This window comes from Podarcis gaigeae (assembly GCF_964106915.1).
Source record: "Podarcis gaigeae genome assembly, chromosome: 3".
In the NCBI taxonomy this organism is placed as follows: Eukaryota; Metazoa; Chordata; class Lepidosauria; order Squamata; family Lacertidae; genus Podarcis; species Podarcis gaigeae.
In genome coordinates this window covers 66,043,451-66,063,780 of record NC_139680.1, presented here as the reverse complement: position 1 = coordinate 66,063,780, position 20,330 = coordinate 66,043,451, and the positions used below count along the sequence as shown (strand labels likewise).

Here is a 20,330-nt window from a genome sequence, read left to right as displayed (position 1 = left end):
GTTTGCAAGCTGGCCTGATTTTGCAAGCATTTATGTGCACAACTTTTCCACTGCCCGCTTCAGCACTTAAAGATTGCAACATTTCAAATACAAACGAGTTGTGTTACCCGAGACTGAGGCACACAGGGTAAAGGTTGTATATAAATGCTATGAAACGCAAACAGCAACAAAGAGATGCAAACAAGTGAGCCGCACAGTTGAAAACATCAAGCCAAGCAATAATAAGGCACAAACCAAGCCAGCTGTTCCTAATGGAAAGATGGAAAAACCTGGCAATTCACCCCCCAACCAGGGAATGTGGGTCGTTCCCCCCCCCCCCCGCACTTTAGGGCCATTATGTAAAGAGATAGGGCAATGGAGGAATCTCTTTCAAATAACAGTCTAAACAAGGGCACAAAGTAAATGACAAAAGTCTTGTAGCAAATTTAGTTAAAGCAATTAAAAATTAATGCTGTAACTTTTTAGTTTTGGTCAACAGGACAGTAGGGGGAAAAGTCATATGCCAGCTTCCTGAGAGTTAGTGAAGGCCAGAGATCAGGCAGGGTAACATCCTTGCAGCTTCCCATTGGCTCTCTGACTGTAGCCTAACGTAGCAAGATGGATTTGGCTATTGAATTTTTTTGGTGGGGAATGATGAGAGAATTGAAACTTTGAGGCTCATGTGAACAAAGTGATAGCAGCAGTGGGGTGTTATTTGTTCTCCATTTAAAGCACAATAATACAACCCTCCCAGGGTGCAGGCATTATGAGATACCACAAGAAGATTATTACAGTGGTACCTCTGGATACTAACGGGATCCGTTACGGATCCCTGTTCGCATCCTGAAGCAAACACAATCCGCGTCTGTGTGTGCGCGGATCGCGATTCATTGCTTCCGCGGATGACATCATTTTGACAGTCTGTGCATGTGTGAGTGGCGAAACCCGGAAGTAACGTGTTCCGTTACTTCCAGGTTGCTACAGAGCGCAACCCAAAAGCGCTTAACCTGAAGCATATTTAACCCAAGGTATGACTGTATATTATTTTAACCTTCTCAAAAATATAGGACCACATAATTTCCAAAGCTTCCACACACTAGATGACTTTACCACCGTCCTACACTAGATATTTTAAAATGTGAGCCTCAAAGCCTCACTTCTACCACCTCACCTGTCTCAATGAGTTGTTGGAATATAGGCAAAAATATTCGATAACATATTTAACAGCAAACCCTAGAATTTCTGTGGGTTTAAAAATATATATTGTTTGAGCCTTGCACCTAAACACTACGTGCTAGATTTGATTTTACACTCTTTTTTTCTTTTTTCTTTTTTTTGAAGAGGCCAGCAGATGATCGATCAAGTATAAGTGTATCTGCACTCCAGCCAAAAAACCTGATAGCACTTCCCCGGGAAAAACAAGTTTGGAGTATGCTCAAGTCTTTTCTGACACTGTTATCTCAGTTCCTGACCTTCAAATAGGAACTCTCCAGAGGCTGAAGTGCACTCTTCCTTACTGACAGACATCATTCTGGGGCCGTGTAAGCAGGACAAATCTGTACTATGTGCTTGTTGAAGGCTAACTTTTCTTCAGCAAATCCACTCAGTACTTTTCCATCTTTGCTTTCACTGAGAGTGGCCATTTCTATATGGAAAAGTATGCACCCTACTTTCTGTGGTAGCCCCAAATGTTTCTGCCAGGCCTACTTGCACAGCATTTCATGAGAATCTTTCTGGAAAACCAAACCCAACAATCCCATCTCCATTCCAAAAAAGGGTGCTCTAACTTCCCAGCCACCTGCTACCACAAGTCCCAAAGTTTTATCTCTTTTATCAAAGCTATTCTTGCCATGAGGATATCACTGAAATTCTAAAAGATCTTTCCACTCAAGGGTAACATTTATAAGCTATTACTACATGGAGAGTTATCCCCACCTGACCAGCAGCCTCCAAGACATGGAGTAGGAATAGCACCACCACTGAAAGAATAACATGCTCTACTCCAACCACCATCGCTCCTGCCTCCAGGGGTTCTTTCACATGCTCATTTCAATTTAAAATATAAGGGGCTCTCAAACTTTCTAGCCCCAGGACCCACTTGAGACAGTTGAAAGTACTAAGGGCCCACCAGTCACAAAATGATGGCCGGTGGAGGTAGAGTAGTGCGGTGGAGCAGCCTATTCAACCAGCCAACCTTCAAGACACCTTGGTACTTCAGCTAATTTGCCAGATTCCTCAGTGAACTCCCCACTGGTGCTTTGCACAATCAACTTGCCACCGACACTTTTCTTGGCCATAGATAGCTATGCACTGGTAACCTCCACCTAAGTCTAACACAATGTATAAGGGCCTCCCCGTAAAGCTTGCACTTCCCTCTGCAGTGTCAACAGAAGTGGTTTTCAAGCCACACACACACACACAGAGAGAGAGAGAGAGAGAGAGAGAGAGAGAGAGAGAATGAATTGATGGATGTGTATGCATGTATTAGGGGTGCGGTAGATGTGGACGACACCAATTTTTGACTCCTGGCCTCTGTGGACATGCAGTGTCCAACAGATATCCCAATATACAGCACCCCTGGAGTTGAAAAGCTTCTCCACCCTTAGTTGAAAAACATGGAAGCTAAGTTGTTTCCTGGATTGACTGAATAAAACACCAGTCACAACTGGTGCTGATACTGTTATTTTAACTCAGTGCGTTTTCAACTGGAAACCACTCTGAAAGTCTTACAATAAGCAAAATATTCACTTTGGGTGCTGCACCACATGATATACTACTCAGATGTAAGTTTCATTAATGTCAGTGACTCTTTCTCTCAAGTAAGTGGGTATACACTGTAGTGCAAGGCTGAAGTCAATGGGATTTACTTCTGAGTAGGATTCTGCTGTGACAGCTATAAAGATTAATCAATATGGAGACCCATAATAAATAAACAAATAAGTCACAGGAGGAGCAAAAGTTGATAAAATTCAATATTGCTGTTATTACTTGATTTGTGATTTCACTCTGAGATCTCCCACTAGCAATAAATTGAAATGAAAGGAAATTATACCATCAATATACACAGTTCTGCTCAGTCGCTGAGTTCCAGTTCAGCGAAATTTTAACAATGAAAAGTAGCCTTGCACAATATACAGATGGACAGGCCTCCAAAAAGTAAAACTGATCATTTTTATTCCTAATAACTCACCTGTCAGACTTAAAATTTTGCCCATAATTTGCCTGTTTCATTTAAAATGCCGCACATGAAGTCTTCAAAGACAGGGAAGAGTGGGCTCTGGAAGTTTTGTCAACAGTTATGGAACCAATTCTTATCAGTAATGAACGGGAATTTAAGAGATCAAACAAAAAGATAATGATGAAAAAAGAGAATGATTGAGTATTTTGGTGGGATATGCTGTTGCAACTTGAAATCTGACAGGGTTAATATATTCTGCAAAAGCCTTGTGATCTGGCAAAGCTCTGAACATCTAATGCTGTAATTCATGCATGCACATACTTTCATCATGAGTTTACATATCAAAATTCTCATGCAACAGAAAGGCCACAGGGGATAAATAATTTTATGTGCATAGATTGTTTTCCACCAGAGGACTTTTCTTCACTCTACTACTATTATTTTTGAAGGCAGCCTCCATCCATGCCACTACTATGAGTGCCTGTTTGCAGCTATGCCTCTCCCTAGTTAGATTGTTTGTATTTAGATCATCTCCCCTGCAATGGAAAAGAGGATGGCTCTCTATTGTCAGGGAAAGTAGGATCTGCGCCATACACCCAGGCTGGCCAAATATGTTCAGGCTGGCCAAATTGAAATGTTTAGGGCAGCAGTACTACTGCCAAAAAATGCATTCTCTGTGGACCTGTGGTCAGGGAAAGGATTGGATCAGCTTTGATTTAATTGGACATGCTTCTGATATGGGGCTCTGGGATTGTCTGCAAAGCACCCGTGCTTACTTTCCGGGATGATGAGGCAGATGCTGTGGTGCTTAAACTCCAACACTGAAAGGAAGGCTTAGATTTGTTTGTTTCTTGTTTTGCAAAGGGTGTATGCAGAGCAAGGCAGCCAACATGTGCAAGGTTTCAATTCACACAGAAAATAAGCTACAGAAAATCAAGCATCTCAAGCAATCACAATAGATAGCCACATACTGTTTTTTTGCTCTCCTCCATGCTGATCATTTCTCGAATTTTTTCTACAATGTCCTCCTCAGATCGACTGGCTATAATGCAGCTGCTTCCAAGCAGGGTGATGATTTGCTCTTTAAATGCATCGTGCAGACGCTTTTCAGCCCTGACCTCTTCCATGCTTCTTTTCAGGTTCTCTTCTTTCTCATGGCAACCTTTCTTTAGGTGGCTCACTTCCTCCTGCGAGATTTCCCAAGCCCTTTGACTTGCAGCCAGTCTCTCTTGGAGGGTTCTGATCTCCCTCTCGAGGCTCTGCTTAGCTTCCGTAGTGCTGCTCAGATCCTAAATAAAAGCCACAGCAATCATATTGTAGCCGCAATTTTCCTTTTCTATATTAATGCACAAAGTTTGCAGATTCTGCATTCAGGGTAATCAACATGAAGTTGAGGGGCCATGTCCACTGCTCACCGTACTTTCCCCTTTGAACAACCATGATAGGACAAGAAAGCACAGCACAAGCTAGGAGAAGGGAATATTTGGGGATGAGGACCTGGGCTTGCTTGTCCTGCTCTATGCCATTCATAGAAGTCTAGATTACATAATAATAATAATAATAATAATAATAATAATAATAATAATATCTATATCTATCTATCTATTTCATAAAATGATGTAGTCCCACCTATAAATCACTAATGACACCTACTTTCAATACCTTTAAGATTCTTGCATACTTATGAGGATTCTCTGCCCCATCACACACTCTCCATATCAGCTCAGAATGGCCTTCTGTGCACAGACGATGCTTTGGAGAGGCACTGTTGCAGTAGAGAGTCTAAAATTTAAGCAAGTGCCCGTGCACGCACACACACAAAGTGCTTGGTTCTCATTCATACAATGTGCTTCCAAAACTCACTGCCTCAGAGAAAAAATACTGGCAAAGCAAAATTTTGGTGATATTTAATGAAACGCTGTGGGAGTTTGGCAATAAAAACATCAGATGCTTGTGGGCACAGAAACAAACTGTTTACATTAGACGCAATCTATAAAAACAGCAATGGCTATTAATCCTACAAGTTTAATGCACCTTCTGATTAACAACTGGGAATAGGAAATACTTTAATTCTATGCAAAGTACAATAATTAGGCAACCAGCTGAGTGCATGTTGAAAGGGTGTTCTGTTTTTTTTTTTTATGACTTATCTGGTTCTGGATGCCAAATGGGAAGTGGAATGCTAGATTTGAAGGGTCAAGTTTATTTCCCTAATTATCCCAACTCTAAGAATAGATTCTTTATAAGAAGAATGAGAAGTGTTAAGTGCATACTTGTCACCACTCAAACCTACTCTAATTGGAGACGTCACATTCAACAAAATCTGCCTTTGTATATTTTGGCATCCTTCCATTTAATTTAATTTTCCTGCTACTTTTCTTAAAAGATCTTGGTGGGGAGGAATCTAATCCAGTGCCAAGAATTAAATTACTGATATTACAGAAAATTGAGGAAACAATTTCAGATTGCAATATTATTTCAACAAATGCACTCTTTCCTCATCGCAGGTGCAGCACAACATCGTTTAGAAACAAAGAGAAACAAATGGACAGATTCTTCCAACCACTCCTGTGAGTAACAGAAAATGTTGCTATTCATATGCAAGGCCCAGAAAGCAGCCACGTCCCTCACACATGTTGGTGCATGTGGGGCACAGAGACTTTTCCCTATATGTAAAGCTCATACAGAAAAGAAAGTTATGATCTGTGGTGCACTCTTTCATATTGGGGCAATGAAGGACAAAATTAAAGTCAAATTACAATGATATTGGTTAGGATACAGCTTCATTTGAAATCTCTGAAGAAAAACAGGATGATTACAAGCAGCCATCCTGCATTTAATGAGAGAAAAACAAACATTCCAGATTACATTCGTTTCATTCTTTGATGAAGAACTACAGACAGTTCTTGGCACTGTGATTCAAAGCGTATACCAGAGAGGAAAGAATTCAAAGAGAAGAACAGCTGATAAGAAGCCTGAAAGAAACACCATCAGAGGAAGGACTGAAGGAGCTTGGTGTGTCTCTCCTAGAGAAAAGCAAGATTTTCAAGCGTTTTGTAAAAGATGCAAGAAAGGAAGCAACAAAAAACTGTTTCTCAGAACCACGGAGGTGGGGAGGTTTAAGAGGGGGCGAGAAGCAAAAGCGATGACAGGGAAACTGATTTAGATCAAACAATTAGGAAATGTTTCCCCAACTATAGAAGAAAGTTAACAGAAAGCTGTAGCATTTTCTGGTTTTCAGGGAGACTAGAGAGGCAGATCTGTTCAAGAAAATTGGAGATATGAAAGGGACATTTCATACAAAGATTACCATAATAAAAGACAAAAGTGGAAAGGACCTAACAGAAGCAGAAGACATCAAGAAGAGGTGGCAAGAATACACAGAGGAATTATACCAGAAAGATATGGATGTCTCGTACACCCCAGGTAGTGTGGTTGCTGACCTTGAGCCAGACATCCTGGAGAGTGAAGTCAAATGGGCCTTAGAAAGCACTGCAAATAATAAGGCCAGTGGAAGTGATGGTATTCCAGCTGAACTACTTAAAATTTTAAAAGATGATGCTGTTAAGGTGCTACACTCAATATGCCAGCAAGTTTGGAAAACTCAGCAGTGGCCAGAGGATTGGAGAAGATCAGTCTACATCCCAATCCCAAAGAAGGGCAGCGCCAAAGAATGCTCCAACTACCGCACAATTGCACTCATTTCACACACTAGCAAGCTTATGCTTAAAATTCTACAAGGCAAACTTAAGCAGTATGTGGACCGAGAACTCCCAGAAATGCAAGCTGGATTTCGAAGGAGCAGAGGAACCAGAGACCAAATTACAAACATGCGCTGGATTATGGAGAAAGCTAGAGAGTTCCAGAAAGACATCTACTTCTGCTTCATTGACTATGCAAAAGCCTTTGACTGTGTCGACCACAGCAAACTATGGCAAGTTCTTAAAGAAATGGGAGTGCCTGATCACCTCATCTGTCTCCTGAGAAATCTTGCGGGCCAGAAGCTACAGTTAGAACTGGATATGGAACAACTGATTGGTTCAAAATTGGGAAAGGAGTACGACAAGGCTGTATTTTGTCTCCCTGCTTATTTAATTTATATGCAGAATTCATCATGCGAAAGGCTGGGCTGGATGAATCCCTAGCCAGAATTAAGATTGCTGGAAGAAATATCAACAACCTCAGATATGCAGAGGAATTAAAGAACCTTTTAATGAGGGTGAAAGAGGAGAGAGCAAAATATGGTCTGAAGCTCAACATAAAAAAAACGAAGATCATGGCCACTGGGCCCATCACCTCCTGGCAAATAGAAGGGGAAGAAATGGAGGCAGTGAGAGATTTTACTTTCTTGGGCTCCATGATCACTGCAGATGGTGACAGCAGTCACGAAATTAAAAGACGCCTGCTCCTTGGGAGAAAGGCGATGGCAAATCTAGACAGCATCTTAAAAAGCAGAGACATCACCTTGCCAACAAAGGTCTGTATCGTTAAAGCCATGGTTTTCCCAATAGTGATGTATGGAAGTGAGAGCTGGACCATAAAGAAGGCTGATCGCCGAAGAATTGATGCTTTTGAATTATGGTGCTGGAGGAGACTCTTGAGAGTCCCATGGACTGTAAGAAGATCAAATGCATCCATTCTTAAGGAAATTAGCCCTGAGTGCTCATTGGAAGGACAGATCGTGAAGCTGAGGCTCCAATACTTTGGCCACCTCACGAGAAGAGAAGACTCCCTGGAAAAGACCCTGATGTTGGGAAAGATTGAGGGCACAAGGAGAAGGGGACGACAGAGGACGAGATGGTTGGACAGTGTTCTCAAAGCTACAAACATGAGTCTGACCAAACTGCGGGAGACCGTGGAAGACAGAAGTGCCTGGCGTGCTCTGGTCCATGGGGTCACGAAGAGTCGGACACGACTAAACGACTAAACAACAAGAGAGGCAGACATCCATTCCAGGAGAAAGAATCAAAATGGGGAACCCAGAGTCCTTTCTGCATTTTGTGGGTAGTGTCCAACGGCTTCCATCCACTACAGAATGTGTCAGTGCAATCAGGCAAAGAGGAATTTTTCAGTTATTCCCTCTTCTCTGCAGACCCCTGTGCCCCTAGCAGATGTAGGGGAGGCACAGGGGGCTTCAGAGGAAACAACAATTTGCCAAAAATTGCCTCCCGCCCCAGTTCTGCTGATGAATTCCTTCTATTTTCTGCTGGATACAACCTTATGGTTTTCAGAGCTAATATCCACAAAGCTCAAAAAGGCTAGGAAAGCAGAGATATCCTAGCGTCCATGTTTACTGCATGCAGTGATATACATACTGGCAAGAAAGTATACATGCTACTTTACAGGAAAGCACCTTACAGCAAAATTCACCAATTCTCAAAAAGTGATCCACACTTTCAAGTTATAGTGTGATCTCCTACTTCAGAACAGCCTTCTAATCCTAGCCTATCCAGTGCTAAGAAGTAAATTTTCTTTTACTAATTTCAAACTTCAGTTAACTATTTTTGTTGCACCCGTTATTAATTATAACTCAGACAGCAGCCTTTGCCTAACAAGCAATATGTTCATTTGTTTGTGGCACAGCTTTTCTGCTTGTGACGTGAATTAATTATCCACAGTTAAGTGCATTTAGCACAGTAAACACACAGTACACAGCTCACAGGATTCAGTAGCTTAACAGTGAACCTGAAAGAGCAGAAACACTCTGGTCCTTCTTGACTTTACTTCCAAACTAGAAAACTATTGTTACTGCAAACCATGTCTCTTTTCGTTCGTGCAATGGCCCATTTGAATACTATAAACCTATAGTTTGTCAAATATCAGGAATGAAAACTCAGTTCAAACTATGATTTACAATCCTACTTTGTGGGTGAACTGTGATTTACATGAAGCATAGGTTGCTTGGCTTGGATGGAATGCCAAACTATGGCTTGCTATTAAACCGGAAGTGAAATGGCAAATTAGTGTTTATACAAGCACATTTGCAAGCAGTATTTATTTATTATAAAAATTTCTATAACACTCTTATATGGAAGATTCCATAGAGTTATCTGATCTGACCCTTGGAAATGCTTTTAGAGAAACTAGATATTAATTCAATACAATGTAAAAGGGAAGGGGGGAGAAATAGTACCGCCTCTGAGGTTGGAACAGGTCTCTGTATAAAAAAAAGATTGTTTTTTTTTAAATATATGTCCCAAGGAACAACTGAAGATGTATAAATTACTTCAAGTTCCTTTTTGACAAAGTTTTCAGATACTCTGGGGGTAAAAAATCCCAAGGAAACATAACTTGAATTTTTCTCCCTTATTTAAACAAAGAAAAAGTGACATTGGCAAATGGTCTAAATGGCAGCTATCTACCCTCTGTCCAAATGAAAATTGTTCCTAAATTATTATTCTTGTTTCAGGTTCTTCCCATGACACTTCATCTAGGCAAAGCTGTTACAATGATCTTGTATTTTTAAAAAGAGACCAAAATTTGCAATGACAATATATTATACAAAACCAGATAAAGGGGTGGGGGCGTCTTTATTTAAATCTATACTGCACAGTGTTTCACACACACCAATTAGCCTTTATCATGATGAAGGCAAGAAAATATCAGTTGAAGATGGAAGAAAATATGTTGAATCAAGTTCCATTATCAAGTTTCACCCAGTTTCAATTCTTTAAAAAGTCATTGTTGCTGTCTTGACTGTTTTAATGGTTTTCTTATTTTTTATAGTTTTTTAAATTGTTCTTACCTGCCCCAAAATCACATATGATGAAGGGTGGGATCTTATAGGTGAGTGGCTTGAATGCAAGTGTTCAAAACAACTGATATATTAAGATCTGATCAAGTTTCCAATATCTCATGAAATAAAACAAATGTTAATATTTGACAGATAAGTCACTGCCGTATTCTCCATTGTGGTTTTGGCAGGCAGTCTATGCTTACAAAACAGACTTTCCAAAGGGCCATATTCCTTCCTTTACAACAATTCCTAAGTGCACCACAGTTCCTGTAAACATGTGTGACATCTATGCTGAACATTTTTAAAGGGTTGAATTGAGTGACATAACTATATAAGAGATGTGGGAAGTTCCATGACCACTAACCCCGAAAGCAGTGTTCTTACTTCGGTCCAAATCATTTATCAAATGTGTTCCATGATTTCATAAGTTGTATGACTGACCACATCCCTTAATAAAGAACGTATTTGTTCCTCTAAGTACTATCACCAACAGTTTTGGGACTGTATTGAGTTCAGCTGAGATGTGATCTGATGCGTGCCATGTCTTTTGACAGAATCTATGTTTTCTGGAAAGCCAATATCCCACAAAGGTCCTGTTGTTATGCAAGTTAAATGTGACTGAGTTCCATTGTTTACCATTAAAGTCTTCAGACAAAACATTAAGTTTAACTTTATATTTTGATGTACTCCTGAAGTGTTTTCAACAAGATTCATGTGACATGTTTATTGTTCCTTTTAAAAAAGCATTAACTCATTTAATGATGCATTTTAAAAGCATTTACCCATTTAAGATCTATTAGATAAATCAGCCTTTAATTTAAGCCAGATCAGTTGAGTGACTCATGATCTTTTCTCTTTGCTCACCTTCTCATATCTAATGCTTGCCTGAACATCTGTTTCAGTAACTCTTGAACTCTTCCTGCACCAAGAACCACTATAACTTTGTGCGGACAACCACATTTGCTTACCTTATTACCATTACATGACCGGTTGCTTGAATGGCTTCTGGATTAAAATCCAGTTGCTACAGCTGTCCTATGTAGCTGCAGTCAACCAGTTTGGGGTTTTTGTATCTGAATCAAAAAAATCAAAACCAGGTACCCCAGTTCTCAATGACCCATACAGAGATGGAGACCAGAGGCAGGAAAATGATTCCCATCTGGAACCTGTGCATATGTTTGTGTGTGTGTGTGTGCTTACTTCAGTGTAACAGCTGCCCCTGATTACAGTTGCTTGTTTAGCAGGAGAATTTAGAAACTTATCAATTTTCAAATGCATCTGGCAGCTCTTTCACTGTAAGACGGAAGCTGCAAAGAATAAGGGACACCGGCAGTTGGTATATGCTAAAACAAAGAAATGTCTGTGTCCTTAAGTACAAAGTTTTTAAAAACAAATGGACAGTGTGAGGGAGTCTGATCTGGATTGGACAAGGGTTAAAAGAGTTAAAGCCCCTCTAGGATTTCAACTTTCCTAAGGAAAAAACTCCCATTCACATCAATGAGACTTTTTCTCCCCACATGGAAATCAGGCATGGGGCTCCAAGTTCAGATAGGGACCATTGTGAAGTGCAAAAGGTTAAAGCCCTATATGGCAATTTGTCTATTAAAAATGCTTGCACTTGTCTAGTTTGATTTTAAGAAAACATTTTGTCACATATACTTCTCTCTCCATCCCCAAACTTGTAACAAGCGACCACCTAGCTCTCTTCAAAGTACTGTAAGCCTTTGCATAAAGACTCGATGCCCCACAACAGAAAAATGAAAAAGACTTACATTACTTAACTTTTCCATGTCTTGACAGCAGGATGCTGCCTGCCTCTGTTCTTTGCTCAGTTCTGAGACGAGCCTCATGATGGTTTCTCTATTTGCTTTTGACTCCATGTCATGAACATTCGTGGTCTCTTGGAGTGTGGCAATCTGTCTTTTTAGTACTTTATTTTCTTCATGCATGTCATTGATCTGGAAGCATGGAAGCTAGTTAAAAGTGGTTATTTAACACTCTTCCCTCCCCCTCCCTGGTTTATGCACATTTAAATACTATTGCTTATCAAATTATAATTATTTTCTTTTAAACTAAAGCCATGATCCAATCACAGTTAAACGCTTTCAAGTAATACAAATGCTTTCCGCCATAACCTAAACAACCTTACAGTTCTGCGCTATTGCTATTCCGTGGGTCTCACAACATAGATATTTACACATTACTGGGTCACATCTCACACATCCTAAAGAATAACCATTTCTGGATAAGTACGAAGCATTGCTTTGATCAGGTATGCTATATCCACTCGCTGGGTTTACTACCATAATTACATCCCTTTTCAAGGTTGACAATTTCTCTACCTCTTGGGCATCGAGCTGCAAAGCAAGGTTAAATGTCTGGTGGTGGTGAATATGGAAGAACCTGTCTTATGTCAAGAAATGTTGCAAAGAGCTTGCTTAGGGCCAACCACCTATAAAATGCTAGATTGTGCTCCACGGCATTGCTCCAGTCTTAGGTCTTCTGCTGCTTTCATTATTACCATACATATTAACCACTGGAAAACCTTTACCGCTGGCTTGTTTCAGGGGGACAGGATTATTTGGGATCCATTTGGCTATCAGAATTATATTACCTTGGAAATGTGCTTAGCAAGGTATAGTAGGCTCCTTGTGAATGCCTGGGAAAAGGAAGAGCTATCATTAAGGTAATAAGGGATATGTAGTAGAATGCTGGCAGAAGGTGGACACACCAGGTAAGGGGAAGACACGGCTGGTTCTTCTGGTCAGTCATTCAGTTTCAATAACACTCTGTGGTCCCACAAATCACAGAGATGCTGCTTTTAAATGTCAGATCAGTTAAAGGGTAAAACAGCAGCTATTTGAAATTTAATATGAGAAGAACATGCCAACCTGGCATGTAAAACATGGGTAGATGGAGGGGAACAATTGAGAAGCTCTTATTGATGTGTCCACTAGTTTTCCAGAGGTAACCTCAACCTCAACGTGGGCGGGAAGGAGGGGTTGCTATTGTCATTAAGGATTGCATCTCCCTTCCCAGATATCCCTTTCAGCAATCTGCCCATTTTGAATGCCTAGACCTGATGCTGGGCTCTTGAAACAGGATTGGGATTCTCCAAAGGATTTTCTGAACTGGGCCTGTGGCCCTGGATAAGGAAATGAGCTTGACCTTCCAATATGAATCTGGATCCATGCCTGAATTTTTTTTCAGAACCATGTCCTTTCTTGCAAATTATGCTTTCCTGCTCTGGCATGTCCATTGTTGAATATTTGTGGTTTCAGACTTTCTCCTCTTCAAAACCCCTACGATGCTATGTATGTCACACTTTCTTCAATCATCTGCACATGACATGGTAAAAAATGGGAACTCTGGGTTTGGTGTGATATACATATAATAATTTGAGACATAGCCACATTGTATCAAACATAAACCTTTGAGAGTAGCATTTCCTGTGGCTCTTCTTTCTCTATTGTGCTCATGTCAAAGAAATGACAAAGGTGTGCAATGAATTCATTATGCACCCTGCTGGCCTTAGAGGCTTGGGTCTTGCTCTCTTCGGACTCATTCAAATAGGTTCTAAAAGGATATAAAACAAAAAAACAAACAGCTTATATGATGGACACAAAACAAAGAACATTTTTACATCAACACAGTGAAAACTTCAGCTGGTGCAGAATTCAGCAGCCAGGCTGCTCTCTGGGACAAGACAGTCTGAGCATACTGAACTGATCCTGGCCCAACTGCACTGGCTGCTCATTAGTTTCTGGCTTCGACCAATAAAGCCTTAAACAGCTCAGGACCTCAAGGACCGCCTCTCTCCAAAAGAACTAACCTGCACCCTGTGTTAATCACCTAAGGCCCTTCTTTATGTGCCCACTCCATAAGAGGCCTGAAAGGTGGCAACACGAGAATGGGCCTTTTCTGTAGTGGCTCCCTGCTTGTGGAATGCTCTCTTCAGGGAGGCTTCACGGATGTCACCCTGAACAACTTGCAGGAAAGGTGGGATGTAAATGTAATTAAACTAAACCAAATCAAAATTCCAGTTCTAAAACATCTGCCCTCCATCAGAAATCAGGTCACAAACTATACTCTATAGGAGTCTAGGTCAAACTCCATAGTGCATTTACAAAGGTTTTTACATCATACCTCCCTATCTCTAGGCACCAAAGAAACAGGATAAAACCAACAAGCTACTAAAATCTAGCTACAAGCTTCATATATCAGGGGAATGCTGTGGATGTGGCATATCTTGATGTCAGTAAGGTTTTTGACGAAGTCCCCATGATAGTCTCCTAAAACAATTACCCAAAAAGCTAGTGTTATTAATCCTATTAGCTCTTACATACAAGCTCTCATCTTCCAACTGACCACCGAAACTAAAAAAGTCAGTGGAAAATACATGTGCTTCCCCAACTTTGTGCCCTCCAGATGTTTTCCAATATAACTTCCACCAGGCTCCAGCCAGCAAAGTGTGGTCCAAAACATCTGGAGAGTAGCAGGTTGGGAAAGGCTGGTCTAGGGCAATTATTTTAGGTTAAGATGTCAGTTTGTTTGATGTCCTTACCTGACTTTACTTTCCAGTTCACTGGTTTTCTCTTTCAGTTCCAAATTCTCCTGGAGAATGGCCTGTGCTTTCAGGTCTGTTTGTTTTTTAGAAAAGGCAATTGTTCCAGATTCCTTCTCAATCTCCTGGAGTCTGCTTTGCATGGAGAGGAGTAGAGAAGATTGCCTAGCATCGTTCTCCTTATAGCTTTCAACGTCAGCCTTCAGTTCCTGAACAGATACTTCTTTAGAGGCTATTTTGGATTTAAGATCTTGAAGCTATAAACAGAAATGGATCATGAAATGCAGGCATGCAAGGGAAATCTCAATATGACCCAGTGCATATTTTAACCATTTTCAAGTATCAGGAGAGGGGGGCATAAGTTAATTACTTGTTATGAAGTTATTATCTTAATTACTGAATTTCTTCCTTCCCAGGACAGTTTTAAATTTGCCTATTCACTTAAATTTGTTTTAATTTCTTGCATCAGTGTATTAAATTTAACCAGCAGGGTGGACTGCGCGTGAAAAGAACAAACCTGATACAACCCTATGAACATGAATTTGAGAGCAAGGTCTACTGAAATCTGTGCCTTTCACTTCTTAGTAAATGTGCATAGGATTGGTTTGAAAGTACCATATGGAAGGAATATTTTACCCCTCTATATCAATCAGGGCATGTTAAGTAGACCAAGTTTCTTCCAAAACATTTTCTTTGCAAAACATGCCCCAAATGAACTACTACTACAGATTAGTTTTATAGCACCTTCTTGCCCCTAAAAACGCTTCTGGGCAAGCAACACAGCATAATAAATCTTCCATGTCTGAGTATCAATGTGAGGCTCTGCCTCCCCTCACACTTTTTTTTTTGGGGGGGGGGTGTCCTTCTTTCAGTATTTAAATCTTTCTTTAAAATTACTATGACGCTTGCCACTTCCCAAACTTCTGACAAAGGAAGATGATTTTAGCAAAGGTTGTTATTCTTATTTCACATGGAACTCTTAAATGGAAGCCATCCTGCCTCCTTGACTTATTACATTTTCTGTATTATCTGAGCAATGATTTTTATTCTTTAAAAAAAATCACATCAAAAATGAGTTATTCAAGCTAAGATATGGTTATGGAACAGCAATTTGAGTCCTTAAAGAACAATTCTCAAATTCCCAGTTAAAAACTCACAGGGGAAGAGGGAGTCAAAGTGTGAGTTGCAGAAATGAAATTAGCTACTTGGGGAAGGTTTTGCCTTCCACTCACAGCCACAGGACCTTCTCAAAGTGGCTCTCTCACCAAACTAGTTGAACCAAAGTGCTTGACTGAAAATAAAGTCAATGCTGCTTTATTTTGCAAATATCTGTTGAAACATGTTCAGGATGAGGGTTTTAAATCAGATTATTAAACAGGAATAAAGAGAACCACTGAAGCATTTACAGTTAAACTTTAATCTGCACAATAAATATAATGGAACTGCTATTTACAGAATTAACAGAACTTATGGAAACAGGTGCTTGAGAAGTTTCAGGTTCACCATATGCTGAAGTGTGACATTTGCACTTCAGAATCGTGGGAACTATACTTAACATGCTAACAATATGCAATAAGGAAAGAAAATCACTTTTCACTCAAAAGTTAATTAAATGGATCTGGCAACAACAAATGTATTCCCTTTTTGCAACTATGCAATGTGTTTTGTGTTTTCATGTTGTAAACAGCCCTGTGATATTTGGATGAAGGGCAGTAAAGTAATTAAGTGATTGATTGATTGATTGATTGATTAAATTCAAAAGACTAGTAAACTATACCTCTTAAAGCAAAAACCTACACCCATAATAAAAGAACAAGACAAAGGAACCAACTATTGAATGTGCTGGATTTTGCTACAACATTAAGGTTTATGCATTAAAGCACATTCTCTTACATGTAATTAATGGACTGTCCATTAATTAAAAACAGAAAACATGAAAAAAGCAAAAAAGTCTGCAGATTATTTTCTTATTTTGTCATGTGTGACCTACATTTACAATTTGATGGAGAAACGCATCAGATTAACCTACAGATGAAGCAAATTATACTGCTTACCCATGTATTGGAGAAGATTCACACTGCCACCCTCATTTCATGGACAGAAGTTGACTGGACTTGCAGCTGAGTCAACACTGGCAATGGGATTGTGTTCTCCACTGCACTTGAGGGCAGCAGGCTACATTAGGGAATGTATGATAAGCCTCTGGCACACATAGTTATAATCTCCAACAGAGGGGAATGGCCAAGGGACTTGGGACCAGCTTGGGCAGGGAGACTGCTGCTGCCCACATCATCTGCCACCTAAGGTGACTGCCTCACTCTACTTAATGGTAGCAGCCCAGTCCTAAAAAATGTCCTTAGAAGGTCCAGTCCACACATGATCACTTGAAAGTCACTTCCACTACCTTCACAACCTTAAAACTAGAAAACCACCCTGAAATCTGAAAATTAGAGGATGAGAAATGCCAATTTCAGTGCTTAGGCCATGCAATTGTAGAAGAATACTGCCGTGAATATAGCAAACACTGTACATGTGCTTATTCATGCACAGTGATGTCATGGCACTCATGCTTCTTGCCTGTGAACAACTTCCTGAAGCCTGCAGTTTGCGTGCTGTGAATGGTTAGTTAGGCATGGCCAATACAAAGTCTTATTAACCAGAATAAACCATTTTAAAACTGGGAATGCCCTTTGACTGAAAGCTCAGAGAGCAGCTGCCAGTCAGGGTAGACAATACTGAGCTAGTTGGACCAATGCTTTGACACAGTATTAAGCACCTTCAGCTGTTCCTCTGCCATCTTGCTTGCATTTGATTCACTTCAATAAGATTTAAGTAGTATGTGGGCTATGGGACCTGGATGGCTAAGCCAAGGGGAAACAAGACTAAGGTCCAATATCAGTCATTCTTACTGAACTCAGTGAAACTTCTGGTTTGTAGTCTAAGGCCTAAAAGAAAGTTTAGAGACTTCAGAGGAGACAAACCTCCTGGCACAAGCCAAATACTCTAACCATGACCAGGATACCTGTAAAATGAGGCATTTATCAGCATGTACCATCTGGTAAGTGTAGCTCACTGGATGTTTTCTGTGGGTCAAGAAACATTTGTGATACAAAAAGGTTAAGAAACATTTTCATGTCAGTTCCAAACTTACCTCTGCCTGGGAACATTCATACTTCACCAGGAGTGCTGCTAACTCACTACGAGCCGTTTCTGCTGCATTCCGATAGTGGCACAGCTGCTCTCGAGTAACAGGAACATCCGACAGAAAATAATTATGAGCTCCCTAGTGAAAATGGTATTGTCAGGGTCAAAGGCAAAGAATAAGAACTCCTTGTTTTCTTTTTTTTTCTGTCATTGCTTCACTTAGGATTGCAAAGGACCAATTTTAAAGACAGCTTGAGGTGACACTGATTACTGGATACATTCCAATCTGGTGCATGACCTGGGCAAGAAAATCAACTGGGGGGAGTGCTGCCGTGTTAATTTTCTTGGGCCTCTCAGGGACTTTCGATGCCATCAGCCATGGTAGAATTCTGGATTGCCTTGCCAGAGTAGAATTTACAGCTAAAGTATTATGATGGCTATGATGGTTTCTGGAGGGATAGACCCAGGAAGTGGTGTTGAAAGGCCTCTGTTCTATATAATGGCTATTGATCATTGGGATACTCAGCTTGCAAATTGTTGCTTGCAAATTGCTGTGACCCAGAAGAAGAAGAAGTTTGGATTTGATATCCTGCTTTATCACTACCCGAAGGAGTCTCAAAGCGGCTAGCAGTCTCCTTTCACTTCCTCCCCCACAACAAGCACTCTGTGAGGTGAGTGAGGCTGAGAGACTTCAGAGAAGTGTGACTAGCCCAAGGTCGCCCAGCAGCTGCATGTGGAGGAGTGGGGAATTGAACCCAGTTCACCAAATTACGAGACTACTGCTCTTAACCACCACACCACACTGGCTCTCTACACACTGGCCCACTACACCACACTGACCCAGGCTTTCCAGGTATTGCCAATCAGCTGATAAGAAGTGCCTGCAACCCCATGATCCAGCCACAACTTTATCTGCCCTAATGGGTGATGCCATATGTGACATCAGGTGTGCAGTGTGTGTGGCAAGTGTGTGTGGCTAAGTCAAAACAGCCTCATGGGTCAAAGTAGACATTCTATTAAAGTGGAAAAGTAGAATATAGTTTTTAAATGAATACATGTTTGGAATTTTATTTTTTTGGCTGACACAGTACTCAGGATGTTGGTGGTATTTTGTAGTTTTGTACATTTCTCTTGCTGTACAAGAATCCTGAATGTTGTTTCTATAATCTGAGAACAGCTGGCAACAGTTATCCCCCAAAGCCCAATTATCTTAAATAAAAGCAGGGATTTGTGAAAGTGAGAACAATCAAATACGTGCCTTCCAAATACGCTTCTGACATGACATCTGGGTAACTGTTGCATTGTTTATTTGAATAAAATTAAACCTAATGTGTTTTTGGAGCAGAATTGTATTTAACGCTATGAAGAAAAGATAAACAGTACAACTATGATTTGAGGTTTAAGGAAGGCTGGGGTTAATCTTTATGTGTATAAATAATCAGACAAAGGCATCTAAACTAATTTCAGCTAACCATTCAGAAGGCTCTACTTGCGTTCAAGAGAATGTGAGTAGAAGCCCCATGTAAACATTCCCTGCTCAATACAGTGAAGGCTGGGAACTAAGCTAACTTGGTGATATTCATGGGGATGGAGCATGCCTGCCTCTGCCCCCACCTCCCCAAATACCCACAGATAACAGTGTTTGCCTGAACACACTTTGTATCTTGGCTTCAATTTGTCTACACTCTGGACTGAATGAAAAATAAAAACCTAAAACCTTCCAGTGCCTTTATTTCAGGCTTCTTTTCTGCAATTTGTCCACTTGTTGTAGGCAACAAGGAATTCTGTGCTGGCAAATGAGTGGGATGGCAGAAGAGGGACAGATTGTTCTGTTCTTCCTCCCTTCTTTCCGCTACTCCTTGCAACATTTTGGTTTCTGTGATGACCACACACAAAGGGAACCCCCTTTCTCTGCTGCTAGCTTGCATGGAAGAAACAAGCCTCATTTTCATTCTGGTTCCAGTCCAGAAGAGAAGGCTTTCAGTCTTTTCCAGACAACATGGAAATTATGAGTCTCTTAGGTTGACAAAATAAGGTGCAGACTAATAACTTTTGTGGGCTTATTTACAAGGATGTTCTGTACTCAAATGATATGATGCTCACAGACCCAGAAAAGGGTTCATGTTTCATATTGTTATGGCTTAAATATTGTTGATTATTCCTTTAAGCACCTCATCTGAGAGGTTTGTACGCCATAATCACTGCTTTCCCGCATTATTGTATACTCTCCAACTAGCACAAGGTCAAATAACATAGCCTAAAAGCCAGCAGTAAACTTAAGAAAATCATCTCAGTTGAACCATTCAAATCCTTTCTGAAGGCCAGAACTAATGTGACTGAGTTCCAGGGATTAGGGGCCATCACTGAAAAGGTCCTGTCTTTATTACCGACTAGGTACACCTGGCATGTGAGTTGTATTTTGTTGCATTTATAAAACACAACAAACAGTACTGGATGGGATGGGGGGGTAATGGCTGTTAGATTATGTTTAGCAAGGCTCCTAGGCCTTTAAAAGCTGTATATTAAGAAATTGTACAGCACCTAAATTGTTTCTGGTGCTTGGCAAATTTTTATACATTACTATTTTTGTTTGTTTGTTTAAAGCAGCTCCTGCTGTTTTAGTTGTTATTTGTAGGTCGTATTATTTCACCAACAAATGAGTTTTTCCCAAACGTGCAGTGTTGGCCTGTTTGTTGAATTTCTGCACAGATGGTCACTAAAGCATATAC

General features: G+C 40.4%; 1 protein-coding gene across 1 annotated transcript in view; it reads right to left on the bottom strand.

Moving 5' to 3' along the window:
- The window catches only part of LOC310841186 (uncharacterized protein), a 65,466-nt gene that overhangs the window by 11,396 nt on the left and 33,740 nt on the right, over positions 1–20,330 (bottom strand). Inside the window, exons 12-16 of the mRNA XM_083731772.1 lie at positions 17,609–17,740; positions 14,458–14,714; positions 13,325–13,469; positions 11,666–11,851; positions 4,129–4,446 (exon numbers count right to left, since the gene is read on the bottom strand). Coding sequence (XP_083587898.1) covers positions 4,129–4,446; positions 11,666–11,851; positions 13,325–13,469; positions 14,458–14,714; positions 17,609–17,740 — 1,038 coding nt within the window. The remainder of the gene's footprint in view (positions 1–4,128; positions 4,447–11,665; positions 11,852–13,324; positions 13,470–14,457; positions 14,715–17,608; positions 17,741–20,330) is intronic.